Source organism: Osmerus eperlanus, chromosome 17 (genome assembly GCF_963692335.1).
Source record: "Osmerus eperlanus chromosome 17, fOsmEpe2.1, whole genome shotgun sequence".
NCBI lineage: Eukaryota > Metazoa > Chordata > Actinopteri > Osmeriformes > Osmeridae > Osmerus > Osmerus eperlanus.
In genome coordinates, this window is record NC_085034.1 from 14,792,719 (window position 1) to 14,816,035 (window position 23,317).

Consider the following 23,317-nt stretch of genomic DNA (forward strand, 5'->3'; position numbering starts at 1 on the left):
CCAAGCCAGGATGAGCAGACACGGATTCATTAAGCCAGGTGAAACCAATCCTGGATAGGTGCGCGCTCACGGCTCACTCAAATAGACCCCGCCACAGATCACAGATTAACTGATTTACCATGGCAACTAGAGCCGCGTACTTTTCCCCGTCGGAAGCACAAATCCTCATGGAGGCATACGAGGAGGTAAAAGATATAATTAAGAAGAAAGGCAACACCGCCACAGTGATAAAGCAAAGAGAAAAAGCGTGGCAAAGTATTGCAGACCGCCTGAATGCGTAAGTAGTGCACAATTACACACTCACCGCTCCGCTGAAACATCACAATTACAATTCAAATATTTAATTCACATCTCCAAAAATGCAGTTGTACTGTAATTATGAAACGGTTAAATTTTTAATTGAAATGCACTGCAGATATGAGTGAAATTGTGTAAAGTAACTCCATCACACTGTATAAAGCTATGATACATTTTTTGATATTTTTACTGAAAACAAGACAAAAATACCAAGTAATTTTTTGCAGTGTGACTCCATTAAATGTGTGTGTGTGTGTGTGTGTGTGTAGATTAAACATGAACGGGCCAAAACGGACATGGCAGCAGGTCAAAATCAAATACAAGAACATTCTGCAGAATGGTATGGTCCCTGACTAATATTTAACAAAGCACAAGCATATATTGTACCCAGAAGGTGCCTGCTCACACATTGTCTGTACTGTTTTAGCAGTGAAAAAGAATACCCACAGACAAGGCACGGGTGGTGGGTCACCAAAGGCTGACCTTACCCCAGCAGAGGACATGGCCTTGGAGCTAAATAAAGGCAGGCCCGTCTTAGAGGGGATCCCTGGGGGAAAAGAGACGAGCATAGGTTCCTCCCAAGATGCCACCCGCTTCATTCAAGGTATGTCCTTCCATCTCTACATGGGATACAACCACATTCATATTGAATCAATTTGGACTGTCTGACTTTGGTTTACCTATTGCCTTGCAGTGTCTGGCAGCACTGTGTTCCTGTTAGAGCCACCAGCACAAGCACCAGACGATGCTGATCCAGTGAGTACTCCATCAAAGGCATACTGTAGGCCTGGCATGTCTTGTCTACTAGCTTCAATATGAATCCGATTAAATGTGATAGGGTGAAGGCCCCAGTGCAGCAGCAACAGCACATGATGGAGACGATGATGAGGAGGAGACCATCTCTGGATTCCAGAAGGCATGAGGTATCATGTTAAGACTGTGAAAGTACTATTTACTCTACAATGGTGAGGAGTCCTCATCAAAATAAAAAAAAAATCTAATTTCTTTTACAGGACCCAGATGCTATACAGTGGGAAAACCAGCCTGGCAACATAGTGCGTATTAATAAAAGGACACCACATCCTGCCAAATTCCAGCTGCGCTAATTGTATTGTGTTCACAGAGCTCACAAGCTATCAGAAAGTTGTATGGCAACCACCTCCGGCGCCAAATAGAACTGGCAGACATAGACATTCAGTACAAGAAGAAAAAGATGGAAAATCTTGCACTGGAGTCCGAAATAAAAAAGAGGACAATTAGGAAACTGGACCTTGAAATAAAAAAACTTGAGAGGGAGGTGAGATATGCCTTCAATGTACACTGTATGCTAACTGTAACACAAATGTATTAATCATTATTTTTCTTTCCTCCCCCAGCTCCAAGAAGATGACACAGCTGATGACCATCTATATGAAAGATACAGGTTTTCTGCAGATGGCATCAGGTATCTATGCAGACTACTGGGTCCCAGGATTAAGCACCGCACTGCACGGAGCCATGCACTGAGTGTGGAGCAAATGGTTTGTGTGGCCTTGCGCTTTTTTGCTAGTGGAGCCTTCCTGTACTCAGTGGGGGATGCAGAACAGCTGAACAAGGCCACAATTTGCCGCACAATAAGGAGTGTGTGTCTGGCTATCAAAGCATTAGCAGATGTCTTCATCTCCTTCCCTGGCCACAGAAGACTCTGTGACATCAAAGAGGAGTTCTATAGGATTGCAGGTAAGAGGATCTACAAATTACAGGACAACTGTTAACACATAGTAGGATACTCATTACTTTGTGTGACAGGTTTCCCCAATGTCATTGGTGCAGTGGACTGCACACACATAAGGATAAAAAAAACCCTCAGGTGCCCATGAGGCCGATTTTGTGAATAGGAAATCCTTTCACAGCATTAATGTTCAGGTGAACATAACTTTTTGATATTGTCCATTGACGAACACTCTGCATTGCCAGTGATGTGCATTGATTGGTGTAATATTCCTCATCTTATGATTTCAGATGGTCTGCAATGCTGACTGTGTGATCAGCAATGTTGTGGCAAAATGGCCTGGCTCAGTCCATGACTCCAGATTCTTTCGGGCCTCTGAAATCTATCAGTGCCTATCACAAGGTAAGCCACACAACCCCTATTTATAACCATCATGGCTGTGTCAAGAATATCACTGTGTTTATGAGGTAGTAAGGGGGTATGGCTGCCAGCCTTTTCTCCTGACACCTTTCACAGACCCCCAGGAAACACAGCAGGCCTACAACCATGCCCATGCCAGGACCAGGGCCAGAGTTGAAATGACCTTTGGCCTCCTGAAGGCACGCTTTCACTGCCTTCACAAATTAAGGGTCAGCCCTGTTAGGGCATGTGATATTACTGTGGCTTGTGCTGTCCTCCACAATGTGGCCTGCCTGAGGAAGGAGAGGGCCCCCAGAGTGCCACCAGCCATGGACTGGGACAATCCGGCAATCTTCCCTGATGACGACAGTGGTCGGCTGCTGAGGGACCAATATGTGTTGAATTATTTTAGTTAGTATGTGTGCTTTCAATTTTGGTTAAATATGTCCTGCGGTGGCAGAGGAATTTGGGTTTTTTTGGGTTCGTTTTTTTTTACGAATTTGGCCTCTTATGATGTTTGTGCGGTATACTGTGTGTAATACAAGGCTGCAGGGAGGCTACTGCATCCATTCATTTGTCTGTTCAGTTGATGTGTATGGATTTGTGCAGACATGCAGGGTGTGTTATATACAGACCTTTGAATGTGTATGTATCATTTTGTATAATATGCTTGGATTCTGTGCTTTCCATCTTGTAGAGTCACTGTGACTTCAGTTTCGAAAGGAGCTGATGGGTTACCTGCTTTGTTTTGTCCTTATTCAATAAAGGAACATAATGTTACACATTGTGTTTTTATATTCATATGGAATGTGTATTTGTTTATATGACAGAGTACTAGGGCCACACTGAAGAAAAAGGATAAAGTCATAAATTTATGAGGCTGGTTCTTTCTGCAGAAAAGCTACATATTGTTTTTACAGTTTTGATACTTATGACAATGTGATACTTAATATTCTGGCACATCAGCATGTCTTTGTTTATGAAACCATACTGAAGTACAATTTCACGAAATGCCCCACATCTGTCATTTTAACAACTGTCCTCCTTTAAAACAACTGGTTACAATATTATGACTTGTGTTTTTTTCCCCTCTGTGGCCCTAATATTCTATCATTTTATATATAGCCTTATAGTCTATGGGAAACTGTAAATTATCTAATGATAGCAACATCATCTAAAAATCATTTTTTATCCAAAATCATTGAAATTAATGATCACAAACGTTTAAATAATGACAGTGGGTCTAGTTATATGTGATAACAATGTATAGTGAGCAGTGAAATAACTATTGGTTTCCATTTGTGGTGACTGCTGACTGACATTAGGGATGAGATTAAATAGATCCTGGAATTTAGCCTGGTCTGGAGCAGGCTAGCTCCACAGAATAAATCTCCATGGTAATTTATACCATAACATATCCTCCTGCCCCCTATCCATCTTTAGTGCAACCGGATTACGGATCAATTGAGCCAGGATCACCAAGATATCCTGGCTTAATCCCTTATCCTAGTTTTGTGCAACAGGCCCCCGGACTGTCGAAAATAGGCCCAAAGGATTTCGTTTCCAAGCAACGTGTGTTGTCTGGGGGCGGCACCTGTCCACAATCTGCTGTTTAGCTGCTTCCTAGAGGATATCTGTTCGGCATAATGTCAAAAAAAGAAAAGTACAACAAAAACGTTAAGACGTTTCATGTGAGTAGGTCGTAGTGTTTTAAAGTTTGTGAAATAGAAGCATGACTAGAGCTACAGTACTTGCTAGCTAGTTTTAGAACTTTAGAGGATATAACGCTAATTGGAATCTAACTAGTTAGAGTTTACCAGAGCTACCAAGGTAGCATAGCTGTATCCATAACATGCAATTGGTATTTAATTTAGCTAACATTGTTGTTTGGCAAATAGCGACGTCAAAGTGCATATTGACAAATAGGCAAGTCAGCTATGTGTCTGATTTCCCCTTCATTGTTTGTATTTTTGCATTGATGATGGCAGATTGATAAATGGTGTAGGACAACCTTAACCTTCCCCTCAATGAAACCTCGTAACCTAAATTAACCACCCATCCACAAGTTGCAGTTGCGCAATTATAGTTCGCACATTGCAACTTATCGGGTGTTATACTATATCGTTAGGTTTATATACTTATTGAAATACTTATTAAGGTAAAGTCTAGATTTCCATTTCCAATGTGACGGGACCAGAGTGGCACGATGAAAGCGGTAGGCAGGCTCTCTGGAGGGGCCGATGGCCATCAGTCGGTGTCACAATGCCAGGACCAGCCCCTTTCCATGAACCAGATGGTAGCGTGCAACCAGGAGGTCCATCAGAAGTACTGCAATATCCTGTGTCCACTGTCCCTTTTGTTTAATTCCAGCCTGGATGCAGAGGAGAATCCAGGTGTGTTTTACAGTACAGATTGTGATGGGGAGGGGTGTGTATATATGTCGGGGGTGGGGGTAGTGAAAAAACCCAGATGGACAATCACTGCCCCAGATGGCATTGAGATGACAGTAGCTTGGCAGCTACATTGCTACATTGGCAGCTATTCCTCAGTTGTTTAGGCCAGGCTACAATATTACCCAACCCAATGACTCACAATGAGCTGTCCCATCTCTGTTCCACAACTATGTAACACACACCACCAACAAAACTCAGTAGCAATGGTAATGGTTTGATGTGGGATTACTATCTCAGACCCTGCATTACTTACTGTCATCTCTGTAGATATTCTCAAATTGATATTCTCAGTAGATTTAATTTCGTTTTTGAAAACTGTTTATGTCCCAGACATGTTTCAGGAAGAATGGTCTGAATCGTCCGTGTCCGAGGCCACCCCCACCTCCCTGGGAGACCTGTGTGAGCAGCTCCTGCACAGGATCAAGGAGCAGTCTGCACTCCTTTCAACCACTGTGGAGGACCAGCAAGCCCTGGTCAGTCAATACTTTAGAACACATACACATACAGTAAAAACACACACATCCATAAATACTCAAATAATTAAAATTATATTATCATTTGCAATGAAAAAAAAGTATTTACGCTCCTGTTTCGCCCGCGAGACAAAAATGCTGCCTCCCCCTCCCTCAGTTACGACGCACTAAATTCTAACAAATATATTTTTTTAGACGCTACACATGTTATACATCGTTGGAAAGCTACGATTCTTGTGCTTCCATTGAAATAAACCAATTCAAGATCAAGTCGCAATAGCAAGCAAAGTCAACGTCTTTTTCCGGTGAACATTCCTTCAACAATGCCAAAGAAAAAAGTTGTACTCACCCTAAGTTGTTCAAATAGGTCCAGGTGTGCAAATCATGCCATCAAAACTTGATCTGCGTAAGTCCCAAGGGTTCAAAGTATCTAACCATGTAAAGTAATTCGTCCAAATACAATGTTTTACGTTCATGAATAGCCATTATCCTTTGTTTCATTATGCAAGTTAGCCGACGGAAGAAACAACTTGTTCACATAAAAGTGTTATTTTCTCCGGTTTATCAACGGAGTATTTACAAAATGAAGGTCTCAAAATGTCCGTTGAACCCTCCCCTTTTGATTGACACCTTGTTCGACCCAATAGGAGCTTCCATGCCCCGTTGACAGCCCTCTAAAGCCAACTAGGTCTGTGCGTCCTGCCCCCCCCCCCGCCCCCCCCCCCCCCCACACTCGTTCTAAACAAATTTCTCGAACTGGCTTCGACTGGCTCTGAAATTAGCTCGTTAGCCTTGTAGCTGACAGCTAGCTGAAAATGCCAATACCTCATTTGTATGCGTCTGTGGAGCCTTCAAAATAACAGTCGATTGCGCAATATGGTTGACAGAATCAGTGTTCTTTGTGCGCCAATCCTTGGAATCAGATAAAGCACTCCAATGTGTTCATGCTTCAGTTTTTGTGTTTCAGTATTACTAATTAGGGATTTAGCTATTATATATGATATTTCTAAGTACCAGAGATGGGCCAGAGATAACAATTATGAAAAATAATACCTTTTTATTTGACCTTGACCTTGGTTACAAAGGGTCATTTTGGAGTCTCCAAAAGACCCTTTTAGAAAATTCCTGGATGTACTCTTATAAAAACATGTGTCAAATATGAATATATTGTGGTATTATGTTTGACTTTTGATTTGAATTGGGTCAAATCAACCTATGGTCCAATTTAGTCTTCCAGATAATACCTACCACCTCTAGGCCTATTCAGGCCTCTGTTTTCAAAACAAAATCTAGGCGGAAATAGACATTTTCACTTTCCTTGTGTTCAAGCTTCTATTACTCAACACTAGAAGGACTGACAGGGGTCCAGACAACAGGGGACATAACTTCAGAGTGTCAGCTTTCAAAAGAGATCATTTACATGCATGTACTCCAAATGGTTCAAGAACAGCTTCCAATTTACTTTGGGTATGCTGTTTAGGCGTTTTCAGGCAAATTTAACAGGAACATGAAAAGGCTAAACAAATGCAAAATCAGGTGTCAGGTGGCTGAGCGGTTAGGGAATCGGGCTAGTAATCGGAAGGTTGCCAGTTCGATTCCCGGCCGTGCCAAATGACGTTGTGTCCTTGGGCAAGGCACTTCACCCTACTTGCCTCGGGGGGGAATGTCCCTGTACTTACTGTAAGTTGCTCTGGATAAGAGTGTCTGCTAAATGACTACATGTAAATGCAAAATAGAAGTATCTGACTTATGATCTACATACACAAACACACACACACACACACACTGTAAAACCTTTTCCCACAACTAAGGTGGTAGTGATGACCTCTGAGCTGGGTCGGATCTGGTGTGAGGTGAATGGGTTCATAACTGACCCCACGCTGACCCAGGAAGAGAACAAGCAGCTTTACAGCCAAACGATTGGAGAAGTACTGCGCATCTGTGAGCAACTCTACCTCAACTATCTCCACCTGCTGCACACGCTTAGGAGGCGAGCTGTCTTCACCGACCAGGCTAATCGCAGTCGCCTGGGGGCCCAAATGGCCATGGACTGTACCAACATGTGAGTATATAAGGAGGGTGGCTGTGGGGTTTGCAGAAAGAATGAGAGAGATACTGTCCAGGTCTGGGCCCAAATGTGTCTATGAACATCAAATAAAGATCAAGTCTTACTGGCTTGAAGGGAAGTTGAGGTTACAGACGAGAGGTCTGAGGTCAGAGGTGACCACTGGTCATGGGTCCAGTTACTGTACCATGAGCAGAGTAGACCCATAGACATATATACATGTATATATGTCTATGAGAAGACCGGCATGCAGGTCAGAATGCAGGTCGGCATGCAGGTCAGAATGTCCGTAAATCTAACTACAAGCATCAGTTCCAAAAAGGTTGCCTGTCCCTGGTGAAGGCCAGATGGGGCAACAACAGGGGCATGATCAGAACCCAGCTAGGCTCATGGAAGAGCAGGCCCATGCCATGGCGATATATTAACCTTACCCGATGGAAATCACAGACAGCAATGGTCACAGCCTAAAAATAAATGCTTTAATAGTCATTCAGGATACCAAAGTAATACAAATACAGACATTATTTTGTCTAGTCAGTTAATCATCATTTGTAAGAGCACCACCCCCTAATTCCTGTCTAAACTTCTGTGTTTTCCTCCAGTTAAGAGTTTTATTGACACAAAATAAACCAAGGAGGAAGGCACGTCCTGCTGAAAGCGACTGGCTGGAACAATTGGTTGGAAACTAGCAGGCCCATCCCAAATTTATACAATTACTTTCCATTGACACTGAGCTGTCTGTGTGGCCTGAGGGCCTCATTGCCTCAACTCAAATGCAACATGTTTATGAGGGGTATAAAACTTTATTGGACTGCAAAAATCCTTGTGTTCCTTAGTATCACATGACTACGGCGCCCCAGAAGGGACCTGTGAACAAACAAACAAAAGGAAATGTTCTCGTCCGGACGAGAAAATAATTTGAAAATAACTGGTTATTTGCACAAAATATATGAGATAGTGTCAAGTTTACTTGCCGTTTATATTTACAGGTATGGCTACATCGGAATTAGCTGGGCCTGCTCCCTACATAACCCTTTATTAAATCTCCTCACACATCACTAACGTCAAGTCATTGTTCAACTTGCCTGCAGTTTGAATGTCTACTCTATCCGGCGGAACATCGCAGCAGGGATCAAGGCCACGCGAACAGCCAGGTCAAGATCCAGTGATGACTGTAGCCTGAAGGGGGTGCCAAAAACAAACGGCCACCTCAGTCCACAGGCCAACAGTGGATGTAAGAAGAACCAAATTCTGCTTGAGAGGGACATCCGAGAGGTCCGTGTAAAGTGTGTATGTGTGTTTAACAAGCTACCTTTAGTCTCAGCAGATATTGTATACATGGTAATACCTGTAGTTAATTATTTTGATGAGGGACAGTGTGTCTGTGGAAGTCCCATTTGGGCAGGAACTTTTCACAGACCTTGTTTTTATACTTGCGTGGTTGGATGTGTATCCTTGTATCTGTGTGCTGCTTTTATATGGTTTAATTACCTCTTGGGCAGGTTACTGAGAAAATGGGAGACTTGGACCTTGAGTGGGTGTATGAGCTGATGCCCTATAACCTAGAGGTTATCTCAAGAAAAGTAGAGGACTGTAAGTCACTCGCTCTCTCTCTTTCTGTCTCTCTCTCTTTCTCACTCTCTTTTTTCACTTTATAAATATGCACACTGAAGGTTAAGATATGGCAGTATCTGATATGCTGTATATGTGTGTGTATTTAGTATCCGTCAAATCACCTGTTACTTCAGAGACAAATGTGGAACCGGATGAGGATGGGAATATATATTACCGGTACTACACCAGACTCAAGGTATGAGTATGTACCCAAGCATGCACGCACACACACACACACACACACACTTGCCACCCACACATACCAGTTAAATTTGTGTCTCTATAGGGGTGTAGTTCCATGCCAGACCTGCAGAGGGAGACTCTCCTGGAGGAGCTGGAGATGGAGACCCTTCCTGCTCGTTCCCAGTCCCCTCTGGTCCTGATAGACTCTGGGCCTTCCTGCAGTTCAGACAAGCCTTTTAACCCCAAAGATGACCTTCGCAGGTGTGTGTGTTGGGGGTTGTGATTATGAAAAGGGAGACCATCCAGGCATCCAAGATAAAGTCTTATCTTAACCCTCGTGCTGCCTTCGGGTCACATGACCCAAAGGTTCATAACGAACCATCGTTGTGTTTACCCAATTTTACCCAATACAAAAACAAATTAAAATAATTTTCTTTTAACCTTTGCAATGTGGGGGGTCTGAGACAGCCTAGCTGTTAAAAGAAAATGCTTCACTTTGTCTTTGTATGCGGTAAATCTATCGCAATACGACGGTGGGTCACAATGACTGATGGGTCAGAATGACCCGAAGATAACACAAGGGTTAAGTAAAGTCTAAAGTCCCTTTTGGCAATAGCTCTGTACTTTCAAACCATTCATTGGGTGTGCTCACGCCTTCGGCGAGCACAACCATTGTTCTCTCACATATATACAGTTAGGTCCATAAATATTTGGACATTGACACAATTTTCATCATTTTGGCTCTGTATACCACCACAATGGATTTGAAATGAAACAATCAAGATGTGCTTTAAGTGCAGACTTTCAGCTTTAATTTCAGGGTATTTACATCCAAATCAGGTGAACGGTGTAGGAATTACAATACATTTTATATGTGGCCCCCCCCTTTTTAAGGGACCAAAAGTAATTGGACAATTGGCTGCTCAGCTGTTCCATGGCCAGGTGTATGTTATTCCCTCATGGGAGTTCGTTATTTCATTGACAAGGAGCAGATAAAAGGTCTAGAGTTCATTTCAAGTATGGTATTTGTGTTTGGAATCTGTTGCTGTCAACTCTCAATATGAAGTCCAAAGAGCTGTCACCATCAGTGAAGCAAGCCATCGTTAGGCTGAAAAATCAAAACAAACCTATCAGAGAGATAGCAAAAACATTAGGTGTGGCTCAATCAACTCTTTGGTACATTCTTAAAAAGAAAGAACGCACTGGTGAGCTCAGCAACACCAAAAGACCCGGAAGACCACGGAAAACAACTGTGGTGGATGACAGAAGAATTCTTTCCCTGGTGAAGAAAAACCCCTTCACAACAGTTGGCCAGATCAAGAACACTCTCCAGGAGGTAGGCGTATCTGTGTCAAAGTCAAAAATTAAGAGAAGACTTCACCAGAGTAAATACAGAGGGTTCACCACAAGATGTAAACCATTGGTGAGTCTCAAAAACAGGAAGACCAGATTAGAGTTTGCCAAAAAACATCTAAAAGAGCCTGTACAGTTCTGGAACAACATCCTATGGACAGATGAGACCAAGATCAACTTGTACCAGAATGATGGGAAGAGAAGAGTATGTAGAAGGGAAGGAACTGCTCATGATCCAAAGCATACCACCTCATCAGTGAAGCATGGTGGAGGTAGTGTTATGGCGTGGGCATGTATGGCTGCCAATGGAACTGGTTCCCTTGTATTTATCGATGATGTGACTGCTGACAAAAGCAGTAGGATGAATTCTGAAGTGTTTCTGGCAATATTATCTGCTCAGATTCAGCCAAATGCTTCAGAACTCATAGGACAGCGCTTCACAGTGCAGATGGACAATGACCCGAAGCATACTGCGAAAGCAACCAAAGAGTTTTTTAAGGCAAAGAAGTGGAATGTTCTGCAATGGCCAAGTCAATCACCTGACCTAAATCCAATTGAGCATGCATTTCACTTGCTAAAGATAAAACTGAAGGGAAAATACCCCAAGAACAAGCAGGAACTGAAGACAGTTGCAGTAGAGGCCTGGCAGAGCATCACCAGGGACGAAACCCAGCGTCTGGTGATGTCTATGGGTTCCAGACTTCAGGCTGTCATTGACTGCAAAGGATTTGCAACCAAGTATTAAAAGTGACAATTAGATTTATGATTATGTTAGTTTGTCCAATTATTTTTGGTCCCTTAAAAAGGGGGGGGGGGGCACATATAAAATGTGTTGTAATTCCTACACCGTTCACCTGATTTGGATGTAAATACCCTGAAATTAAAGCTGAAAGTCTGCACTTAAAGCACATCTTGATTGTTTCATTTCAAATCCATTGTGGTGGTATACAGAGCCAAAATGATGAAAATTGTGTCAATGTCCAAATATTTATGGACCTAACTGTATTTATTATTATTATTAATTTTCCCACCCTTAAGGATCAGTCAATATTTGGACTACACAGACAACGTAGGTGTCAAAAGTTTCGTCTTGCTAGCGATTGAGTTGCTTGTATTTTTATTTACGTTCCGTTGCACAGTTTAGGTGGTTACAACGTTTTTGTGGCAAAAAGTGTCTTCTGTCAACAAACGGTACTCAGTGCTAGCCTACGTCACTACGTCAGCACACGTTAGCAACGACGCATGGATACAACGTGATAGAGACGTTCTAGCACGCAAATTGGAGCTTAGATTATGAGTGAAAAATACCACCCTAAATAATTCCCAACCATTGGACTTTGTTGAGTAAGCGATTTCGAGTGGAATTGCAATCTCGGATTTTTGATTTAGGTCGTGAAAGTCTTTGTAATTTGAGCGAGTGCGGGTCGCCCGTGAGACCGCCTAGTCTTTTAGGCGGCAGCCATGCTAGAAAGCGTCATAGTAGTATTTTCGTAATTTTATAGTTCAATTTTACACGAAAAAACAGAAAGAGGGAAATGTTATGACGATATGACTATTGTGAAGACAGCCAGGTGGTCAGATTTTAATGTAGGTTGCTGTAAAAACTTTGATTTGTTTGCTACGTGAGAGCCCCGTCAGCCTCCATGGACGATTGCGGCAGCTGTTGTCGATATGCGTCTGATGAGTATTTTCTTAATTTCGTACCAGGGTCAATTCTACATCAAAAGGGAGAGCAGTGTTTTAAACATATGACGATTGCGAAGACAGCCAGCGGGTCAGCATAGTTTTGTGATTTGTGTAAAACTTGGAATTTGAGTGAGACCGCGTCTTGTTTTGACGTTAGCCTCAGAGTCAGACTCCGCTCGCCCACTGGCAGTGTGTAGTAGGCTACTGTCTTCAATGTCCCAGCTATGGCGTAAAAACTTTGATTTGTTTGCTACGTGAGAGCCCCGTCAGCCTCCATGGACGATTGCGGCAGCTGTTGTCGATATGCGTCTGATGAGTATTTTCTTAATTTCGTACCAGGGTCAATTCTACATCAAAAGGGAGAGCAGTGTTTTAAACATATGACGATTGCGAAGACAGCCAGCGGGTCAGCATAGTTTTGTGATTTGTGTAAAACTTGGAATTTGAGTGAGACCGCGTCTTGTTTTGACGTTAGCCTCAGAGTCAGACTCCGCTCGCCCACTGGCAGTGTGTAGTAGGCTACTGTCTTCAATGTCCCAGCTATGGCTAAACTTTATTATGTCAAAAGAGACGTTCTCATTTCCGGCGCTTTCAAACAATCAGTGAAGTGTGGCTAGCAACAGCAGCTAGCCACAAGCTTGCCTCTAGCAAACTTCTTTTGAATTAGCCATGTCCCCCTAAATTAATGTCAAAATGATTTACGTTTTGGGGGGCATATTTTCAGTTAGCAGACGGTACTGTTTGAATCGCAATTCCATCTGAAATACTGCCAGTGACAACGTTGTTACAGTAGCTTGTTTCAAAGGGGGTTCGCTTGTTTCAAAGGGTGTTCTTAATGAATTATGCAATATGAGTAGGCTAAATGCTTTAAAATATCACTAGAAGGGAAAATGGACCCACCTGCAACCGACGCAAGCAAGCACACCCTACAATTTCCCCAGAAATTGTACCCTCTCTAGTTTAATTATATCAGGGGACGTCCTTGTTTGTCCCACACACATGACAGGCTTTATTTGAATCAAGTGTTTTCATTTTGAATATAATTTAATTAAAATAATTGTGGTAGAATACAGGAAGTGGTAAATTGCAAAGCTTTCTTTTATGTTGTAACCTGACTAAAAGCACAACAAAAATATAAAACAAATGTAAAAAATCGAACCTATTGATATTCAGAGGAAAGTTTGTCACCGCTTTACATTAGTTACATTATCTACCATGTTAGTACATAGCAATACCTACAGTAAACACATTGTAGGTATGTAGGAATTGCTGTATAATGAATTGGTTTGAAGTGTTAGTGGTGTAGGTTATTACTAAATTGTAAGAAGGCACATTATGGGGGAGGGGTGTAAGTGGATGTTGCAAAAGGGCCGTTGAATTTTGTGTTACTGAAACAGAATCGATGCTAAAATCCACTTACCCCTGGAAAATCCAACCTCCCTCTACCAAGTATCACTTGACTATTAACTTGCACTTCTAAACCGTATTAAAGTGTAACTACATAGCGGTTCCTATGTAACTACAATATTGTTACTTTATTGTTAGTTACTGGAACCTAATTTCATGATTTGCTTCTCAGTACATTATATAACAGTTAAATCAGTTCCTGAAAGCATGTGCAAAGCGCGAAAATTGTCGCACTGAAATGTGAAGTTACACCGTGTCCTACCTGGATGTGACGCGAGTGACGGGACGCGAGCGACGCGACTAAAAGCAGTTTGATTGCCTTGTTTTCTGTTGGAATGTCCTAACTGGACACGAGAGACGCGTTGCTGCGCGACGTTTTGGCTGAGCTTTTTGTCGGACGCCCTGTTTCTATTTATTTTTAGTCTCTCGCATTGAAAGCTCTGTAGCACATGAAGTCATAGTAACGTGGTTAGTGTACATGACGTAACAGAAGTGAATTTGACGGATTCAGTGTGGACAGAGAGCGTCCGATGCTACGCGACAGTCGTACGCTCCGATCCAGTTAGGACACGGTGTTAGACCGTAGAACAGTTTCTCTTCAGTTTTCAGATCAGCTTTTAATGGGCGGAGCCAAAAAGTGACCAATCTACGTCACTTTGACCTATCTACGTCAGATCACTGAATGGCTCCTCCTGCTGTAGCCTACTGTTATTGTAGCCTAGCTAGCTGCTGTAGCCTACTGTTATTGTAGCCTACATCAGCTAGCTAGCTAGCTTCAGGATGTCTCCCTCCACCCGCAACTGCATCTTCCCTGGATGCAAGAACTTCAGCTGCGCTGCAACGCTATTTAATTTCCAGATTGATGAGGAAAGGAAAAATAGGTGGATTGATTTTGTGAAGAGCCACGCTGATGGAAGGCTTCGGATAAACTCCAACAGCCGCCTCTGCAGTGACCATTTCACGGCGGATAGTTTTAACATGGACCAGAGACAGACGGGGCTCACGGACACACGGCTTCTCTTGCAGCGCGGAGCCATACCGAGCATCGCCCTCCCGGCCGTTCCTCCTCCGGTCGCACCTGGACCATCCACCGCCGCCAGCAGTTCATCACTCAGTTCTGTGTGTTTGTTATAATTATACTAGATAAATTTTCCAGAGATATCTCTGCTATGAGTTAGTGCAAACCGAGCAAAACTTGATATTAGGCTACTCGATGTAGAAACGATGGTATTTTGGTGAAATGGTAGCTAATGTGCTAGAACAGGGGTGGGCAATCCTGGTCCTCAGGGGCCGCTGTCCTGCATGTTTTAGATGTTTCCCTGCTCCAGCACACCTGTTTCAAATGAATGGGTAGTTATCAAGCTCTGTGGAAGCCGGGTAACGACCATTCATTTGACTCAGGTGTGCTGGAGCAGGGAAACATCTAAAACATGCAGGACAGCTGCCCCTGAGGACCAGGATTGCCCACCCCTGTGCTAGAAGTAGTTGGAGAGCTCACTTTCTGCTGTCTCTGGTGTCCATTTTTACTCCTGTGTTACAGCTCAGGGGAACAAGCTTCATTTATATGCATCTGTATGTTTCACTCATTGAACAAATACATTGTAATTCTATACTGTTTTGTTCGGCTTGACGTAGTGTCCATTATCTGGGTCGTAGGTACGGTGGCCGACATGTGCAAACGCGCTACAAATTAAGAAAACACATGCAATTAGACAAAACACAAGCAAATTAACCCTTGTGTTATCTTCGGGTCATTCTGACCCATCAGTCATTGTGACCCACCGTCGTATTGCGACAGATTTACCGCATACAAAGACAAAGTGAAGCATTTTCTTTTAACCGTTGGGCTGTCTCAGACTCCCCACATTGCAAAGGTTAAAAGAAAATTATTTTAATTTGTTTTTGTATTGGGTAAAATTGGGTAAACACAACGATGGTTCGTTATGAACCTTTTGGGTCATGTGACCCGAAGGCAGCACGAGGGTTAAGAAAACATCTTCATGAATTTGACAACACATGCGCAGCATTCAGCAAACGCGCTGCAAATACACACAACACAACCAAATACATAAACGCGCTGCAAATACATAAACGCGTTGCAAAAACGAAAGCACGCAAACCAAAAACGCTGCAAATGCAAACGCGTTGCAAAAACGAAAGCATGCAAACCAAAAACGCTGCAAATACACAAACTTCTCATATGTTCTCTCTCTCTCGCTCCGTGGGGCCGAAAATCAAGCTGTTCCATTTAGCACTCCCCCTAGAGGTCTGGACAACTGCCGTTGTGAAAACTGGATGCAGCGTTTTTGGTTTGCGTGCTTTCGTTTTTGCAACGTGTTTATGTATTTGCAGCGTTTTTGGTTTGCGTGCTTTCGTTTTTGCAACGCGTTTATGTATTTGGTTGTGTGTATTTGCAGCGTGTTTGCTGAATTCTGCGCATGTGTTGTAAAATTCATGAAGATGTTTTCTTAATTTGCTTGTGTTTTGTCTATTTGCATGTGCATTCTTAATTTGCCGCGCGTTTGCACATGTCAGCCACCGTACGTAGGTACTTGAGAGAGGCGGCGCCTTCCAGCGAGGGGGCAGAGCTTCAGCTCCTTCAGGCGACACACCCCCCCAGTCTCAAGCAGAGAAGACTGCTGATTTTCTCACGATTTCAAAGCCTAATTTAACATACTTGTCGGTGTTTGTTTTCATTCGAATTTGGATGGGTAGTTAATAACACATTCTTCTGTGGTGTGGTGAACCTTTTATTTATATTTAACCAGGCAGAATCATTTAAGAACATATTCTTATTTACAAAGATGGCCTGGTGTTAAAACTTAAAATTTGTTTTCTCACTTTACAGGATCTTTAAGTAATTTCAAAATGCTGACATGTATTGTCCCTAATTTAGAGTCTAAGTCAAGTAGGAAGTCAGTTGGTTGAGGGATTTTTTTCTTTCTTATACCGTAATGGGTGGGAATCCCAGGTGAGATGGGGGGGACACAACCCCCCCAATCCTGGGAAAAATAAATTTGTCACCCCCAATATGTCACTGTAAACATAAATAGGTAATTAAATTGTTAATAACATTCAGTGAAGGTACTTGTGCTGATTATAGACACATAATAAGTGTTTGTAAGTTTAACTTAGGCTATGTGTTACAGCACAACTTTTGCTGTCCCCCCAGGAACTGCTCTTGAGAAAAAGTAATTCTCCCCCCCCCCTCCCTGGCTGTGCCTCCTAGAGTCTTGAGTGCCCAGTGTCCATGTCTGGTGTGTGTGTGTGTTTAGGCTGTATCAGCACAGTCTTGTTGACGAAACAGCGACAGACCCAGAGGCGGATCTTCCCCCGCTCATCAAGGCCCTGCCCTGGAGCTGCTCAGCCAAGCTCCAAATGCTACAAAAGACCCTCCAGGTAAGAACGCAAGCTCATCTGTGCATGCTCGTCTGCACTCCCCATGTCGTCACGATGAGGACATTTCCTGCTTGGCACGGCCACGGCTTAAGCATATCAGAGAAGACGTGCAAGGTGATGTTCAGAAGTCGAGTGGGTTTAACCCACAGGTCGTAATCCCAGCTAGTTCTTTCAGCTTCACATTCAAATGTCTTTTCTCTCAGAGATTGAAGAGGAGCAGGGCGCCCCAACAAAAGCCGCCGCCCCCTCAGACCACTGTGGTTGACGTAGCCCATCCCCAAAACCAGGGGGCGCTGGCACTCACAGCTACTGCCCGAGTCTCCCATAGGGTGCTCCCCGAGACCATCAACATCCAGATGTACCCCCCTGTCTACAATGACCTCACTGGAGAGGTGTGTATGTGTTTTGTGTGTGTGTGTTTCTTTATTTGTGCGTGAGGTGGACCGAGACAGAGAGTCAGAGATTGCAGTCATATGTGTTTGTGAAAGTGCCAATTTGGCATACAGTATTACATTAGGTTGGTTCTGGATTGTAACAATTACAAAGAGTCTAGGGGTGGAGATGCACCCAAATGAGGAAATCGTAGATGGAAAGAGGTTTTTATCCCTGATGCATGTTTCGATGGATGGGAAAAAACGAAACATTAGATCCATAAAGAATATTGAACTGTTCTTCCTTTGAAACTTCTCTGGATCGGCTGCTTACGCGTTTTCTTGGGGCATAACACAGAAGGTGTTATATTAGTATTTACGTTGCTGCTCGTCAAATGAGCCAGTAGTGGCTGAATATGTCTTCCACAACCTGGCCGTGAGGCGGCTGGTGTCGATGTCACTCTTCAGGGGCTTAGACTCATTGGGGATGTGAAAGTAGGTTTCAATAATTTCCTGAAATGAGGAATGGAGAATGAATCGATTGAAGGTTTTACGGTCATGTAAGAAAATGTGGCTTGATCAGTCTGTGTGGATTTACTCCCAAAACAGCTTCAACTCTGCTCTGTCCGATGGATGGATTGCAATCTATTTGCTGGTGAAGAAATAAAAGAAGTCTACAGGGAACTATCCAAAAGTATATCAACGCAGTACCTCAACTTTGACGAGGTGAGCGCAAAAAAAAAAATTGATAAAATAGTGTGAGCTCTCTGTTGTCTCCAAAATAAGTGCACTTATTCTGTGTCCTATAGGACCCAATGATAGAACATTTTTTGGCCAATACCAAGTACAGCCCAAAGAGAAAAAATCAAGAGAGGTTCATCAACCCTGAGCTGAAAATGCAGACAACTCAATGCATGTCACACAGGTAGGGGTGCATCAAAGGCCTACAAACCAACTTAACCAATTCCATTCATGCATTAACTCTGAAACATAAATTGGGTGTATTTAATGGGTTGTGAAATCATGGATAACTTTATTTCACATTATAAAACGTGTATTCACCACCAGTGGTGTAGTGGTAAAAATAGAGGTGGGTAAACTATGAATTTTATTATTTATTTATTTACATGGTCGTCAAGCCCCCCCCCCCCGTTTACGTTTCATTAGGCCTATTTGGATGGGACCGGTAAGGTTGGCTTGTATCTGCATCATCGTATTTAAAAGAAGGTTAATAATAGTAGGCTAGCCGTTTGTCCCTGTCTTAATGCGATGTTGTGCCGACCAAAACAACGTTTACAAACGTGAATTGATCTTACTCTGTACTTGAGGCCTTTTGCGGGCATCTGTGGGAGTGGGAGCACTCGATGGTCTCTTCAAAAATCGCCTGATATCCATGGCTCATTAATCCATTCCGAACAGGTAGACTAATCCACAACGTGTATATGTGTAGTTCGTGGATCCTGATTGGTGTCGCCGCCGCAGCCGCAACGCATTGATTGGAGGGTCACAGACCATAGAGCGCAGATGAAATGATTCAGACAGCGTTTATATATTAAACAATATGAAATTTAGTCTTTGGTGTTTTAAAATTACACCACATTTATTTCGGATTATTCCAACGGCATAATACGAGGTGCAGGGAACTTAGATGTGCGTAAATGCGCATAAACGCTATTTAGAGGTGGATAAACTGCAATTTAGAGGTGGATAAATGGTATTTCCGAATTTCGGGAGGTGCGTAAACGGCGTTTACGTGCGTTTAGCCCCCACTACATCCCTGTTCACCACGGTCACATTCATTCATCATTTATAATCACTAGCATTTTACTTCTATTACTAATTATTTTCAAATCTCAGTGTATTTTTACCACTGAGGTTCCTTGGGGAGTTGATGTTATTTCTTCATCATACACCTCCGTTTATGTCCATTGGAGTCAGGTTAGTTACCATGGTTCCCTAATCCCTTGCGATTCAAAGAATAAATAACTCATGACCAATCAACATGTCTCCAAGTAATGCCTTTCATCCGATTCGACACACTAACCAGAATACCTTACAACAAACCAGCAAAACATGATAGATCTCCTGCAAAAGCAAACAAATATTGCCAAACTCTACAATTAATATTATTTTTTACTCCTAACTTAAAGAATATTTCCAAAATTGTCTCTTGGAGGACAGTAAAGTTTTCAAAGTCTAAATCTAAGGCATTATTGAAGGGAATTGAATCCCGACCCTTGTGACGCCCACAGCCGTGCCCCTTTTTAATTGTTCATGTTTTTCCCTCTGATACCTGCACCTGTGTCTTTTGTGTCTCTGAGGTTTTCAGTTTGCTCCTTTGTTGTAGTTAATTTCACCTGTGTTTCCTTTGTTCTTGTGTCTATTTATATGGTTCCTCCCCTGATCAGTCTTTGTCAGTTCCTTGTCATCCCTGTCTTTGAGTAGGTATTCCTGTGTGTCTTCCGAGTTTTGAAGATGTATATAATTTAGTTTTGATCCCGTCTTGCCTGCCTCCATCCTTGTGTTTGGATCCACCTCCTACACTCACCCCAGACAAGCCCATGATTAACACACATAAGTGGGGTAAATTATCAAACCCAGCATCCAATCAGCCAGATTAAACAAACCCATTTAAACTAGAAGTCATGTTTATGGTTTTGTTCACCTAACCGCCACTGTCATCCTTGACATTTTTGATAATGATCCTTGACTTTTAGTAATTACTGCAGGTCAGTTTACGTACTATTGCAGGGAGCATGCATTAAAGGTGACCTGCTTGGGACGTGCTACCTCATATCATCCCAAGTTAAACAGGTGCAATAAAGGTACCGTTTTCTGTTTTGGTACTGTATCAGACATACCACGTCATGGAACAAATGCATGCACACCTGTACTCTCGCATGTGTGTCATCAGAAAGAGGTGTGACGGCCCTGTGGACCATAAGAAACCAACGGACATCAACTCGCGGGCCTATAATGCGTGGCTACAGTGGTGGAAGACCAACCTCACACTGGAAGACTACCTTCAATACATCTCCAACCAGGTCTGACCCCGGCCCACGCATGCGTTGTGTTTCTGCATGAGCAAAAGTGAGCATGAAGGTTTGAATGCGACTGCAATTGGCAGTGTGCGTGTATGCAAAGTTGAAATATAATAGATGACTTTTCACCAATTATATTAAAACCTCCAACACGCACGATAATTTGATTTCCTTTGGCACATACACTCTGTGGATGAATGCAGAAGGAAGGTGGAAGATTTGACTTCTTAACTCTTGTCACTAGGACTCTGACTATCTGGGCGTGGTCTTTCACCTGTACGACAGTGATGATGCAGATGATGAAGAGGATGAAAAGAGGAGGTTGCTGCAACTCCAACAGAAGGAGGTGGAAAGGTATGTGGGTAGCGCTCAGCAGCAAGACACAAAACACAAACCAAAACTCCATACCCTGTCTCTTGGAATGTAACAGTTTGATCGAGCAGGTCTAAATTTTATTCATGATGATCAGCATGAACATTTACAGCTTCATGCAGAACCGCTTAAAACTAAGTCCATCCCCTCTTCCATGCCTGATTCTCATCTTCAGACGTCGAAGAGAGAAGATTGAGGCTCTGAAGAGAACAAAACAAGAGTATGTAGCAGGGGTGTGGAATGTCAACGCTGTGATGTTAGGGGGTCTCTGGAAGGAACCTGTAATGGAGGGTAAAAATAAACCCCAAACACTAACAGCCTACTCTTTTATCACACACACCAAAATCACAGATCTAAACAAGATTTGTCACACACTGCTTGACTGTTTACTTATTTACCACAGCTCTGAATTTGCAAGCACAACATTTATTGACAGTATTTTAATTTCACATCCATCGCGCGCACACTCACTTAAACATGTAACATTCTGCTCAAGGAACTATTGACAAGGACAACCTATTGTCTGTGGGTGTTGTTAATATTTGATTTGTGATTGTAGATGAGGAAGTGAGCCTAGATGAAGAGACCTCGCACAACCCTAAACAGGTGCAGTACATGCATGTGCTTGTCTGATTGTTTGCCGAGTTACTGGGGAATCGCTATCACAGCAGCCTAATATCTTATATTTTCTCATCTCCCACATCACTACAACCATCACCACCATTTCCGAACAGGGTTCACAGAAAGGCCATAATCCGGCGGCAAGGACGGGGACGAACGGAGACAGGCCTACGGACAGCGAGGAGCAACTCCAGAGGAGACTGGAGAGGATATGGGCTGCCGTGTCTCTCCCCAATGCCCAGAGACTGGACATGGCCATTAAATACAGCTCCCACAACCACAGGAACCGGCTGGAGGAGGTTGTGGTTCGACATTCTCTCTACACAAAAACACATAACCGTTGAAAAATGTATTTGCTTCAACGTGTGTTTGTGAGTGTGAATGTGTTGTACATGTAAGTGTGATAACATTTATGTGTGTGTGTTTCAAGGCTACAGCAGCATGGGAGTGTGTTGCTAGACTTATTCAGCAACGGGAGTCTCTGCTTGCTCGCCTAGAACTGTTTGAGCGTGAGGCTTCTGACCCCAACAGGTTCTTTCAGCCTGGTATAACAATCTCTTTAGTCCTCTTGTGTCAACAGTTTAGATAGCATTGATATTGCGTCATTTGATTTTTTATTTTATAATTTATAATTTTACCCAAGCAACATAAACATAAAATACAGCATATTCAATATTAGCCAGAAAGGTTTTATATTTACCATTTACACCTTCATGTCATCTTGTGACTTAACAGATATCTAATCTATCTAGTTTATAAGATTAAAGTTTTCTCTTTGTGCGTGTTGGGTTTTCGTTAAACCATATTTTGTTGCTTACTGAGCTAGATTTGTTATTTTTCAATTTGGTTATGACATTTTTTGAAGGCTACAAAGGAGCTTCAGTAGCCAGGATGGAGGAGTCCAAGCACAGGGACAAACTCCATGGCCAGCTGACATCTCTGGAGAAGTTGTTGTCTAAGACCATCCATCACATCTCAGACTGCTTCAATGACACAGTCTCCTACAAAGTGAGTAAGATGAATCTGTGTCTGTATACCCGTCACAGTCATGCTGGTCATGAGCATAGACAATATGAGGTTTTGTGTCGCTTTTTCTTTATTTCATCTTTTATCATTTCTGAGTTTTTTACCTTGACAATGTTCACCTCTTCGCTACCTTTACTTTACTTGTAGCCAAGTGAAAAGTCTTACCCTATAGCTTTTACAGCTGCTTGGTATTAACAAAGTTACAAGGGAGGGGTGGTAGAGAAGAAAAAAAACATACAAAATCCAGGCTAATGAAGTTACATTGTACAAAGTGTGTGTGCCAGATAAAAAGGTCAAATTATAGAATTGTGATAGACGCTGTGTACATTGTGTCGCAGGGCAGACCATACTGTGAGAAGATGCGATGGGATCGCATTGAGATGCTGTACTGGCTCCAACAAGAGAAGCGTGTCTGTACCCTCGACAGGGTGGTGGAGGGGAGGGTCTCTGTCCCAGCTAGACTGCCCCCACTGGGTCCCATTCTCCAGCTGAACAGTGGTACCCACCCCACCCCAATGGGCCACACCCCAACATCCAGCCAAAGCACACATTTAGCCCCACTCACAGATCCCAATGAGCTGCGTGTAACATGCATACGTTTGAACACTGTCAACAAATGAATAAAATGTTTGAACACATTGCTTTTTTTATGTGCCTGGTGGCATATTTATTCTCATTATAGCAAAAAAAAAAAAAGGTATATATAGCAAAAATCAATCATTTACAAGGGGTATGCCTATGAACCATAGTGTACCAAGTTTTATTATTAAATAATTATTGATTGTTGTTTAGAACACACCTTATTCAAGAAACACGGTTTAACAAACTGTAAGCCTAACCCTGAAC

General features: G+C 42.7%; 1 protein-coding gene across 1 annotated transcript; it reads left to right on the forward strand.

Moving 5' to 3' along the window:
- The first annotated feature begins 3,963 nt into the window (after window positions 1-3,963).
- On the forward strand, window positions 3,964-23,317 carry ccdc87 (coiled-coil domain containing 87). Its single transcript, XM_062483735.1, has 20 exons — window positions 3,964-4,098; window positions 4,566-4,800; window positions 5,191-5,333; window positions 7,145-7,395; window positions 8,490-8,673; window positions 8,901-8,991; window positions 9,120-9,208; window positions 9,299-9,456; window positions 16,917-17,040; window positions 17,244-17,432; window positions 18,021-18,137; window positions 18,221-18,336; window positions 20,326-20,455; window positions 20,697-20,806; window positions 21,000-21,115; window positions 21,384-21,430; window positions 21,559-21,744; window positions 21,876-21,990; window positions 22,311-22,453; window positions 22,810-23,317. Exons 2-20 carry the CDS (start codon window positions 4,614-4,616, stop codon window positions 23,089-23,091), a joined length of 2,778 nt encoding a protein of 925 aa, XP_062339719.1. The 5' UTR covers window positions 3,964-4,098; window positions 4,566-4,613; the 3' UTR covers window positions 23,092-23,317.

Bases quoted from the DNA above. Each gene is read 5' to 3' on its own strand.
- ccdc87 (XM_062483735.1), top strand. From the start codon at position 4,614: ATGAAAGCGGTAGGCAGGCTCTCTGGAGGGGCCGATGGCCATCAGTCG. The intron at 17,433-18,020 runs GTGTGTATGTGT...CTCCCAAAACAG, and splicing joins ACAATGACCTCACTGGAGAG to CTTCAACTCTGCTCTGTCCG. The intron at 22,454-22,809 runs GTGAGTAAGATG...ATTGTGTCGCAG, and splicing joins ATGACACAGTCTCCTACAAA to GGCAGACCATACTGTGAGAA.